The following is a 12,394-nucleotide window of genomic DNA, read 5'->3' as shown; positions in this document are numbered from 1 at the left end:
ATCATGCTATAACGCCATCTCTAATAACTAAATAACTAAGGAATATCCACAAGATAGATGTAAACATTGCTAAATTGTAGCTCTGACAGGCATATGATGGTTTTAATGTCTAAAAAATGGCTGCGGATGCAGAATATGGATTGCAAGTGCCCAAAAGGTACAGTTTATGATCATATATCACAGTTCCGTTCTGTTGATATGTGATCCAAATATTGGTAGGTTTTAACATATGCAAATATGACCAGTTTGTGCTGCGTTTTTATAAAGATCTCAATGTAGCTGCCATTACGGCATTTTTTTTTTTTGCCGGCCAGGTCTTTGCATGTATCACATGACTGAAAACGATCGATAGGAGCTACTATAAGAAACCCTTGTTATTAGCGCCACCTGTGGTCATTCAGTGAACTGCAGCTTTTTAACATACACAATTCTAAATGTGATTTAACGCTCTGATGTACTTATTGCAAAGTTTACCTATGGGCTGTGCATTTCACTCTCTGTGATTTGGAGCATCACTGAAGCTGTCCTGTGAAGTCCGCTAGTGCACCACAGGGTTATTGCAACGCAAGCATAGTCAACAAAGGCACTACTGCGAAATTGTGTGCCTTCCAGCCTCGCAGATCCAACTCATTTTCTTTATCCTGCTAGGATGATGATAAGGTATGTGGTAATATGTGCAGCCTTTCAGACAATGCCTGAATTATTCTCACAGATTTTGCCAAGAGAGCGCAAGCAGGTGATTTACTTAGTATTTAACGCCTCGCTTGCCATTATGCAGTTTGGCAGAGATGCACAGTGTTTGTATAAAAGTTTAACAGAATCGACAAAGTATAGCAGGATAAATCCACAAGTGATTTACTCTATTTACTATTTTACAATTGTCAAGACATTGACAAATCATGACCATAAAACTGTTAGAACCTAATGTGTGTTGTAAATCCATATTGTATATGATTAGCACCTTCTCATCAATAAATTTGAAAAATCAATAATTACAAGGCTTTAACCATGTTCTTACCACATATACCTTTTTTATTTACACATTTAAAAAAAAAAACATACACTTCAAGCATACACTCACCGGCCACTTTATTAGGTACACCTTACTAGTACCGGGTTGGACCCACTTTTGCCTTCAGAACTTCTTTAATCCTTCGTAGCATTGATTCAAGAAGGTACTGGAAATATTCCTCAGAGATTTTGCTCCATATTGACATGATAGCATCACGCAGTTGCTGCAGATTTGTCGGCTGCACATCCATGATGCAAATCTCCCGTTCCCCCACATCCCAAAAGTGCTCTTTTGGATTGAGGTCTTGTAACTGTGGAGGCCATTTGAGTACAGTTAACTCATTGTCAAGTTCAACACACCAGTCTGAGATGATTCACACTTTATGACATGGCAGGTTATCCTGCTGGAAGTTCCCATCAGAAGATGGGTACACTGTGGTCATAAAGGGATGGACATGGTCAGAAACAATACTCAGAACTGCTCCTCACTGGATATGTTGTCATTTTGGACCATTCTTTGCAAACCCTAGAGATGGGGTTTGATGCACCAACAACCATGCCTCTTTCAAAGTCACCTTAAACACCTTTCTTCCCCATTCTGATGCTCGCTTTGAACTGCAGCAGATCGTCTTGACCATATCTACATGCCTAAATGATTAGAAACTTGTGTTAACAAGCAGTTGGACAGGTGTACCTAATAAAGTGGCCAGTAAGTGTATATAATAATATTTACAATAAGAGCACACACAGTTCTGAAAAAAAAACTATATATATATATATATATATATATATATATATATATATATATATATATATATATATATATATATATATATGAATATACGGGTGCTATGTGTTTTCTTCTTATTAATATAGTTGGCTAAACCTTTGAAGAAAAGCAAGATTAATCTTTGTTCAGAATAAGCAATTGGGTCATGTGTGGATTTCCATAAGATTTAGTAGCATAGGTCTTCATAATCCATTCTCCACCCGTCTTTGAAGTTTATGACAAGTTTAAAGGTTAATATTATTAAATCAAAACTGCGGTGTCCTTAGGATATTATTCATAGACATTTATACATATTTCAGCCTCTGCGAATTCATTAGCATAAACAAAAGAAAGTCTCTGCATGTGACGTGCATTAGCTGACACCAGCATATTTGAGCATAAACCCACACACTCACACACAGACAGACAAACACACACACACACACACACACACACACACACACACACACACACACACACACACACAAGCGTTTAAAAAGCATTCCACATCCTAACATGTTGCTGACCTAATCGATTTCTTAAACGAAGATAACCAGCGTTCTGCTAACACACGAGATCCTCATGCAGAGTGTGTGTGTGTGTGTGTGCGTGTGTGTGTAGTTGTGTGTGTGTTTCGTCAATGCCACTAAATATCCGTGCGGGTGGCTTATAATGTTGCTGCTGTCTGGAGGCCCCAGGAGCATTTGACGAAACGTCTCCTTTTCCTGCTCACGTGAGCGTTGGGGATTATTCTAGAGCTTAAAGAAAGCTGGGAAGAAGCGCAGGGCTTTCACATCAAGAAATAATGTGCAATGATATATGAAGTCAGCTCATATTTTATCAAGCGTTGACACGGCTAATAAGTCTCATGCTACATTTTCTATATTTTAGCCATGGTGTCATATTCACTTATCCGTTTTTAATTGCAGTCTTTTGGTATTATGTTGAATATTGAGCAGTTTGTGTCAGACTTGTGTCTTGCATTATAAATAAAAGTGTGACTGTTATAAAGCAGCACAAACTCTGAAACAGAAACTGATACAACTATAAACCATCATTAAAACATGCTAGCAATGCTGCTTCAGTGCTAGCAGTTTGATCAAATAGATTGTAAACAAATTTCATTGCAGTATAATCCATGCTAGTGGTAGTGTGAGGTTACTTTAAACCATGTTAGAAGCATGCTAGTGTAACGGAGGCCAGCTAGTGAAGTGCTGTGCAGGTAAACCTCACTCCTCTGACCTCTAGAAACTAATGTCTTTAGCCTCCTTGTTAGAGTAACCCACTCCCATGCGGAAGGTCGCTGGTTCAATCCCAGCTCAGAGTAGGTTAGGTGGTGTAGGAACGATGTTACTTTAGCAACGTGCTACTTCAATGTTTGATATATGCTTGCAGTTTGATCAAGTAGGTTGTAAACACATTTCATTACAGTATAATTCATGCTAGCGGTATGCTAAACCCCTGCTGGAAAAAACCCCCAGCTTAAACCAGCCTAGGCTGGTTTTAGCTGGTCAACTAGTCTGAACTTAGAGGAGTTTCCGGCTATTTCCAGCCTAGTCTTAGCTGGTCAGGCAACATACTCATTCATGCTATCAACAAGCTGTTCAGACCTTTGTCATAAGCAGCCCATATTAAAAAAATACTATAGTAATGTATATGAATCTTTTGGTGATTCTGACTGATTTTTATTCATAACTGATACAATTTTAAACCATGTTTGAAACATGCTAGCAACATATGCTACTTTAATGCTAGATTTAAGCTAGCAATTTGATCAAATAGGTTGTATTTTATTAAAGTATAATTCATGCTAGCGGTATGCTAACCCTGCTGAAAAATCCATCTTAAACCAGCCTAGGCTGGTTGGCTGGCTTTAGCTGGTTGACCAGGCTGGTTTAGGAGGGGTTTTGGGTCATTTCCAGGCTGGTTTCCAGCCATTTCCAGCCTGGTCTTAGCTGGTTAGGCTGGAAAATGATTTGCTAAATCCAGCTTGACCAGCCTGGTTTAAGCTGGACATAGCTGGTTTTGGCTGGGCTCCCAGCCTGGCTTGGCTGGCTAAGACCAGGTTATATATATATATATATATATATATATATATATATATATATATATATATATATATATATATATATATATATATATATATATATATATATATTTTTTTTTTTTTTTTTTTTTTTTTTTTTTTTTTTTTTTTTAATTATTGTTATTGTGGGAAAAGTATTTTGCATCCAACATGGCAAGCCTCTGAAAACTCTGCTAAGCTGGAGAATTATTAAAAGTTTCATATTTACAAAATAAACAACATGAACAGTGTGCGCAATCTTAAAATGAAGCCACCTTCCTTTGCTAACCCATGCTTTTTATTATCTCTTGTTTTGTTCTCCGCAGGTTAACGGGTTTCCAGATCCCGCCTCCCGTCACGAGCACTGGCTCGGTGTTCTCGCTGAGACTCACCAGTGACTTCGCCGTCAGTGCGCACGGCTTTAAAATCTATTATGAAGGTAAAACTTCCAGTCCATTCCATGTTTTTGCTATATCTTGTCGCTCTATTGTCGTTTATTGCACAAATCAGATGAATTGTGTGTGGTAATAATTAAGAGCCGCTCTGCTTGGCGAGTTCAAGGCTGGCCTGCAATCTGTGCCAATCATAATTGTGTTTATTAAACTTCAATGAAGAGGTGGTCTCTGACTGAAGACCCCATCGCTCCCTATTAAACCTCATCAAATTACTGCCTGGAGGCGACGCCTTAAACACATTTCGTCCTCTTTTAGACACTTACATCAAATTCCAGGAAGATGGCACAGTGTGTTATATCACTTTCTCTTTCATTAATTTTGAATGTTAACTAATGGATAGTGAAGGGTACATGCCGCCTTTCTCTTTAATGCGTTGGTCTTGGGGTTATTAGAGTTGCATTGCTGTGCTTTAAAACCCATTAGTCTCATTTATGAAGACCTACAGGCTGTTGATTTATGTTTACTTGTTTTTTTGTTTGTTTGTTAGTTTGTTTGTTCTCAGTTAAGAAATAAATACATGCATGCATTAACACTTGACACTATTTTCTTTAATGCATTATGCGGTAATCTTGATCAATTGATTGGTTGGTTGGTTGATTGTTCTATTGATTGGTTGATTATTGATTGATTGATTGTTTGATTGTTTGATTGGTTGGTTGGTTGGTTGGTTGGTTGGTTGGTTGGTTGGTTAATTGGTTGGTTGGTTTGTTAGTTGATTTGTTGGTTGGTTAGTTGATTGGTTGGTTGGTTGGTTGGTTGGTTGGTTGGTTGGTTGGTTGGTTGGTTGGTTGATCGTTGATTATCGGTAGGTTGGTTGGTTGGTTTGTTAATTGATTAGTTGGTTGATTGATTGCTCTGTTGGTTGGTTGGTTAATTGGTTGGTTGAATATTGATTGATTGGTTGGTTGATTATTGTTTGTTTAGTTGATTAGTTGATCATTGGTAACTTGGTAAGTTGGTTGTATGATTGGTTGATTTATTGATTGGTTGGTTGGTTGGTTGGTTGGTTGGTTGGTTGGTTGGTTGGTTGGTTGATTAATTGCCCTGTTGGTTGATTGGTTAATTAATGATTGATTGTTTGACTGGTTGGTTGGTTGGTTGGTTGGTTGGTTGGTTGATTGATTTGTTGATTGGTTGGTTGGTTATTAACTGATTGGTTGGTTGATTATTGATTGGTTGGTTGATTAGTTAATTATTGGTTGGTTGGTTGGTTGGTTGGATGAATGATTAATTATTTATTGATTGTTTAACTGGTTGGATGGTTGATTGGTTGATTGTACTGTTGGTTGTTTGATGGATTGATTTGATTGCTTGTTTGACTGGTTGGTTGATCTGTTGGTTGATTTATTGGTTGATGGGTTGGTTGATTATTAATTGATTGGTTGATTATTGATTGGTTGGTTGATTAGTTGATTTGGTAGATTGGTAGCTTGGTAGGTTGGTTGGTTGGTTGGTTGGTTGATTGATTTGATTGGTTGGTTGATTATTGTTTGATTAGTAGGTTGGTTGATTATTAATTGATTGTTTGGTTGATTATTGATTGGTTGATTGATTGGTTAATTAGGTGATTAGTTGATTATTGGTTGGTTGCTTGGTTGGTTGGTTGGTTGGTTGGTTGGTTGGTTGGTTGGTTGGTTGGTTGGTCGGTCGGTCGATTGATTAGTTGATTATTGATTGAATGTTTGGTTGGTTGGTTGATTAGTTGATTATTGATTGATTATTGGGTTGGTTGGTTGGTTGGTTGGTTGGTTGGTTGGTTGGTTGGTTGGTTGGTTTATTTTATTTATACATTTTTTTGGTTGGTTATTGATTGATTAGTTGGTTGGGTGATTGATTCACTTGTTTGTTCATTCATTTGTTTGTTTCTGCTTAGACAATACATACAGGCATGCATGAAAACATTATTACTAGATTATTAATAGATTATCCATAAATTATATGTATTTATTTATTTATTACTTTATTCATTCTAAGTCAATATATAAACAAATGCATATCTTTTTCAATAATTCTTCCAAATTTCTTTCCATATTGCCTACTGTTACTATTCGCATGAAACTAGATGTCCATTCCATGGGTTTATAAGATGTGCCATAATGCATATTATCTACTGGAGAGTTGGCCTTTTAACTCATTTACTTATCAGAGCATTAGACGGGTTGCATGAATGGGGGGAAATTCATTCCCTAAACACAGTGGCACTGGCAGTGAGGCAGATGGATGAGTGTGGTCTTGTGTGTAGCAGAGCTGCTCCACTTGTCTTTCATTGTCTGATCTGAGTCACTTGAAGTAGGCTGCGTCTGCCTAAAGCATCATTTACTGTGTTGTTTCAGAGTCTCGGCCTAGTTGCCACCCCTTCCCTTTGATTCTTTTTTTTTTTTTCAGATCAAGCAGCATAAAAAAAGTCTTACTACTGCAGCGTCAAAGTTCTTTTCTCAGAAAGCTGTGGGGCCTAATTCGTTCTTGTACGCAGCTTAAGTAAAAGTGATTGTTAGTACATAAGAAGTCAAATTTGGCTTAATTAAAAGGGGATTTAAAACTCTTGCAGTGAAATTTCAGGCTAGTTCATTAAAGCAAAGCTGCTCGGAATTTAAAAGTAAAAGTATTTCAATTCATTTTATTTTGAGAGGCATCAGTTCATACTGTCAGTAATGAATATGTAATTCTGAAATGTACTATATGAGGATCTACATGTACTGTGATATGGTGCTATTTTTCTTTTATTGAATCTAAGCAGACATCTTTATTTTTACTCTCATTGTAGTATTACTGGATGAAATATGATATTTTGTTTGTCTGTGGTGTGTATATTATTTACCATCTGCAGTATTTTTTGTTATTATTAGAAAGACTGTAAAAGCCTACAGCATATGTTAAACACACCACACACATGTACAACATATGGCAAGCTGAACACATCAACAGCAATAGAACAGAAGGAAGAAGAATAAATAAAGTATAAATATCAATGACAATGATGATGACATATATCTAACACATGTCACATGACTCTATACCATCTACAGCAATATTATAATTGATTTATATGATATGATATCATTTTTAACTGATTTTTGAGAAGAAAACAAACATTAACATACATTGAGAATCCAAAAGTGCTGATTGCATGATCGGTTAGTTGGTTGGTCGGTTGACTGGTTAGTCTATTGGTTGGTTGGTTGGTTGGTTGGTTGGTTGGTTGGTTGGTTGGTTGGTTGGTTGGTTTGGTTGGTTGGTTTGTTGATTGATTGGTTAGTTGGTTGGTTGACTAGTTGGTTGGTAGGTTGACTGGTTGGTTGGTTGGTTGGCTGGCTGGCTGGCTGATTGGTTGGTTGGTTAGCTGGTTGGTTCAGTGTTTTATGTTTTTTTGTTTTGGTTGGTTAGTTGGTAAGTGGTTGGTTGTTTATTTGGTTGGTTGGTTGGTTGGTCTATTGGTTAGTTGGTTCAGTAGTTTGTTGGTTGGTTGGTTGGTTAGTTGGTTCAGTGGTTGGTTGGTTGGTTGGTTGGTAGGTATGTTGGTTGGTTAGTTTGTAAGTGGTTGGTAACTAGTTGGTTAGTTGGTTCAGTAGTTTGTTGGTTGGTTGGTTGGTTGGTTGGTTGGTTGGTTGGTTGGTTAGTTGGTTCAGTGGTTGGTTGGTTGGTTGGTTGGTTGGTAGGTATGTTGGTTGGTTAGTTTGTAAGTGGTTGGTAACTAGTTGGTTAGTTGGTTCAGTAGTTTGTTGGTTGGTTGGTTGGTTGGTTGGTTGGTTGGTTGGTTGGTTGGTTGGTTAGTTGGTTCAGTGGTTGGTTGGTTGGTTGGTTGGTAGGTATGTTGGTTGGTTAGTTTGTAAGTGGTTGGTAACTAGTTGGTTAGTTGGTTCAGTAGTTTGTTGGTCGGTTGGTCTGTTGGTTAGTTGGTTCAGTGGTTGGTTGGTATGTTGGTTGGTAAGTTGTTAAGTGGTTAGTGATTAGCTGGTTAGTTAACTGGTTGGTTGGTTTGTTGGTTGATTAGACTGATTGGTTGAGTGGTTAGTTGACTGGTTTTTTTGGTTGACTGGTTGGTTAGTTGGTTGACTAGTTGGTTGACTAGTTAGTTGACTTGTTGGTTGACTATGGATGGTATGTTGATTGGTTGGTTGGTTAGTTGGTAAGTGGTTAGCGGTTAGTTTGCTGTTTGACTAGTTGGTTGGTAGGTTGACTGGTTGGTTGGTTGGTTGGCTGGCTGGCTGGCTGGCTGGCTGATTGGTTGGTTGGTTAGCTGGTTGGTTCAGTGTTTTATGTTTTTTGTTTTGGTTGGTTAGTTGGTAAGTGGTTGGTTGTTGATTTGGTTGGTTGGTTGGTTGGTTGGTTGGTTGGTCTATTGGTTAGTTGGTTCAGTAGTTTGTTGGTTGGTTGGTTGGTTAGTTGGTTCAGTGGTTGGTTGGTTGGTTGGTTGGTAGGTATGTTGGTTGGTTGGTTAGTTTGTAAGTGGTTAGTAACTAGTTGGTTAGTTGGTTCAGTAGTTTGTTGGTCGGTTGGTCTGTTGGTTAGTTGGTTCAGTGGTTGGTTGGTATGTTGGTTGGTAAGTTGTTAAGTGGTTAGTGATTAGCTGGTTAGTTAACTGGTTGGTTGGTTTGTTGGTTGATTAGACTGATTGGTTGAGTGGTTAGTTGACTGGTTTTTTTGGTTGACTGGTTGGTTAGTTGGTTGACTAGTTGGTTGACTAGTTAGTTGACTTGTTGGTTGACTATGGATGGTATGTTGATTGGTTGGTTGGTTAGTTGGTAAGTGGTTAGCGGTTAGTTTGCTGTTTGACTAGTTGGTTGGTAGGTTGACTGGTTGGTTGGTTGGTTGGCTGGCTGGCTGGCTGGCTGGCTGATTGGTTGGTTGGTTAGCTGGTTGGTTCAGTGTTTTATGTTTTTTGTTTTGGTTGGTTAGTTGGTAAGTGGTTGGTTGTTGATTTGGTTGGTTGGTTGGTTGGTTGGTTGGTTGGTCTATTGGTTAGTTGGTTCAGTAGTTTGTTGGTTGGTTGGTTGGTTAGTTGGTTCAGTGGTTGGTTGGTTGGTTGGTTGGTAGGTATGTTGGTTGGTTGGTTAGTTTGTAAGTGGTTAGTAACTAGTTGGTTAGTTGGTTCAGTAGTTTGTTGGTCGGTTGGTCTGTTGGTTAGTTGGTTCAGTGGTTGGTTGGTATGTTGGTTGGTAAGTTGGTAAGTGGTTAGTGATCAGCTGGTTAGTTAACTGGTTGGTTGGTTTGTTGGTTGATTAGACTGATTGGTTGAGTAATTAGTTGACTGGTTTTTTTGGTTGACTGGTTGGTTAGTTGGTTGACTAGTTGGTTGACTAGTTAGTTGACTTGTTGGTTGACTATGGATGGTATGTTGATTGGTTGGTTGGTTAGTTGGTAAGTGGTTAGCGGTTAGTTTGCTGTTTGACTAGTTGGTTGGTAGGTTGACTGGTTGGTTGGTTGGTTGGCTGGCTGGCTGGCTGGCTGGCTGGCTGATTGGTTGGTTGGTTAGCTGGTTGGTTCAGTGTTTTATGTTTTTTGTTTTGGTTGGTTAGTTGGTAAGTGGTTGGTTGTTGATTTGGTTGGTTGGTTGGTTGGTTGGTTGGTTGGTTGGTCTATTGGTTAGTTGGTTCAGTAGTTTGTTGGTTGGTTGGTTGGTTAGTTGGTTCAGTGGTTGGTTGGTTGGTTGGTTGGTAGGTATGTTGGTTGGTTGGTTAGTTTGTAAGTGGTTAGTAACTAGTTGGTTAGTTGGTTCAGTAGTTTGTTGGTCGGTTGGTCTGTTGGTTAGTTGGTTCAGTGGTTGGTTGGTATGTTGGTTGGTAAGTTGGTAAGTGGTTAGTGATCAGCTGGTTAGTTAACTGGTTGGTTGGTTTGTTGGTTGATTTGACTAATTGGTTGAGTGGTTAGTTGACTGTTTTTTTTGCTTGACTGGTTGGTTAGTTGGTTGACTAGTTGGTTGACTAGTTAGTTGACTTGTTGGTTGACTATGGATGGTATGTTGATTGGTTGGTTGGTTAGTTGGTAAGTGGTTAGCGGTTAGTTTGCTGTTTGACTAGTTGGTTGACTAGTTGGTTGTTTAGTTAACTGGTTAATTGACTGGTTGGTTGACTAGTTGGTTAACTAATTGGTTGACTAGTTGGTTAACTAGTTGGTTGCTTGACTACTTTGTTGGTTGATTGGTTGATTGTTTGGTTGAATTGTTATTCTGTTGATTGGTTGGTTGGTAAGTTGACTGGTTGATTGGTTGATTGGTTGACTGGTAGGTCTCTTAGTTGGTTGGTTCAGTGGTTTGTTGGTCGGTTGGTCGGTTGGTCGGTTGGTTGGTTGGTTTGTTGGTCTGTTGTTTGGTTGGTTGGTTGGTAGATTGACTGGTTGGTTGGTCTGTCGGTTGGTTTAGTGATTGGTTGGTTGGTCTGTTTGTTAGTTGGTTAATTGGTTCAGTGGTTTTTGGATGGTTGATTGGTTGGTTGATGTGCTGATTGGTTGGTTGGTTGGTTGGTTGGTTGGTTGGTTGGTTGGTTGGTTGGTTTGTTCAGTGGTTGGTTGGTTAGTATGTTGGTTAGTTGGTTGGAGTGCAAACGTATATAGCTATGTTAAAGACACCACACACAAGTACAACATATTGCAAACTTAAACAACATAAACAACAATATAACAGAAAAAATAACTAATGTGTATAAATATTAATGACAATAATAATGACACGTATCCCCTGGTTTTGTGAAGAAAACAAACTGAACATACTTTACATTGAGAATGTAAAAGTGTTAACTGCATGATCAAATATTTTTATCTGCAGTCAGAATGAAAATATCAGTCAAGTTCTGAAAGCAAAAAATTAAATACATACTCAAATGTTTTGTGAACAGCAGTTCAGCATGCATACCCTTATGGTCTGTCCCAGAAATGCTAGGTTGAATAAACGTTTGTGCATTGTGGAGCTCCTGGTATGACTGGTAATGATTTTAGTGATTCAACAGAGCCTGATGAAGGATGAGTCAATGACGATGCTACTAGTTGAGATCTGAATCAGAGTGTCTCTGTGCATTATTTACTGCTGGCATGGTGGCGCCTACACAATTTGGCCGTTTTGCTGGATAGTAAATGTAGGAAAGTGTGTCAGCTTTTTATTTTCATTAAACATTTATGCAAGCTTTATTTTATGCAAATAGCAACAGCATTTAGCAACTAAAAGCTCAACGTTCATGTGGGTGTTCGGTTATGTTGTCATGAACAGTCCCACTCGACCTCACTGTCCCCATTTCCTCATCTGTGTCTGAAATACAAATTGGCAAAAGCATGCTGAATGGTAGGCAGCAAAGCAGGCAATTAACACAGCTTTTTTAGTTAAGCGTCCTGTAATTCAAATGGTCCCTCGGGTCCACTTAAAATAATAGTTTTTTTTTTCCTTTTGGATTTATAGTGCAAATGTGATGTTTTGACAATGGCTGCTGGCTGCAGCTCCTTAATCTGAATCTGCACTATTAGATGATTACGGAAGCATTATAAATAATCTGAGTTTTTTAATCCAGTTATCTTCGTCTTGAAGCTACCCCCCCCCCTCTTCCACCCTTACTTCCTCGCCTTTTTCTGATTGCATGACACGGTGGCCCAGTGGCTAGCACTGTTGCCTCACAGCAAGAACTCCGCTGGTCCAACCTATCGGGCCGGTTAGTGTTTCTGTGCGGAGTTTATATGTTCTCCTCATGTTCGCTTGGGTTTCCCCCGGGTTCCCTGGTTTCCTCCCACTGTCCAAAAACATAAACCATAGCCAATTGACTAAACCAAATTATCACCCAACGTAACCTTAGTTAAAACTTCTCACGGCGACAAGCAGGGGAGTTCTCCAAACCTACCTGAGCTCGAACTCCCCTCTCGCCCTTCTAACGGGAGGGAGCCTCGGGCTCGAGGATATTATGAGCTCAGGGCTCTCTCCCCGGAACCGCATGCCAAATACGCTTTATTGATTATCGGCTAAGTGTGAACTCTTGAAAGGGAGAATATCAATCAAAGTTTTTCTGCAGATCAAGTGTGTCTATAAAAAATATACATATTAATATGTGTGCTTTTAGAGCCTGGCTATATTCACACACAACTGTGTTTAAACTCTTTTTAAAAGTGATTTTTGCATAA

At 38.8% G+C, this 12,394-nt stretch overlaps 1 protein-coding gene across 5 annotated transcripts in view; it reads left to right on the top strand.

Annotated features, from left to right (window-relative positions):
• csmd3b (CUB and Sushi multiple domains 3b) overlaps positions 1-12,394 on the top strand; it is a 1,026,877-nt gene that overhangs the window by 224,278 nt on the left and 790,205 nt on the right. For all 5 annotated transcript variants that reach the window (XM_087296029.2, XM_087296028.2, XM_087296027.2 and 2 more), the window contains exon 3: positions 4,172-4,284. In XM_087296029.2, the coding sequence (XP_087152155.1) occupies positions 4,172-4,284 (113 nt within the window). The remainder of the gene's footprint in view (positions 1-4,171; positions 4,285-12,394) is intronic.

Source organism: Danio rerio, chromosome 19 (assembly GCF_052040795.2).
Source record: "Danio rerio strain M-AB ecotype USA chromosome 19, GRCz13ab, whole genome shotgun sequence".
Classification (NCBI taxonomy): domain Eukaryota; kingdom Metazoa; phylum Chordata; class Actinopteri; order Cypriniformes; family Danionidae; genus Danio; species Danio rerio.
The sequence above is the reverse complement of the archived record's forward strand: the minus strand, read 5'-3'. Positions and strand labels throughout refer to the sequence as shown.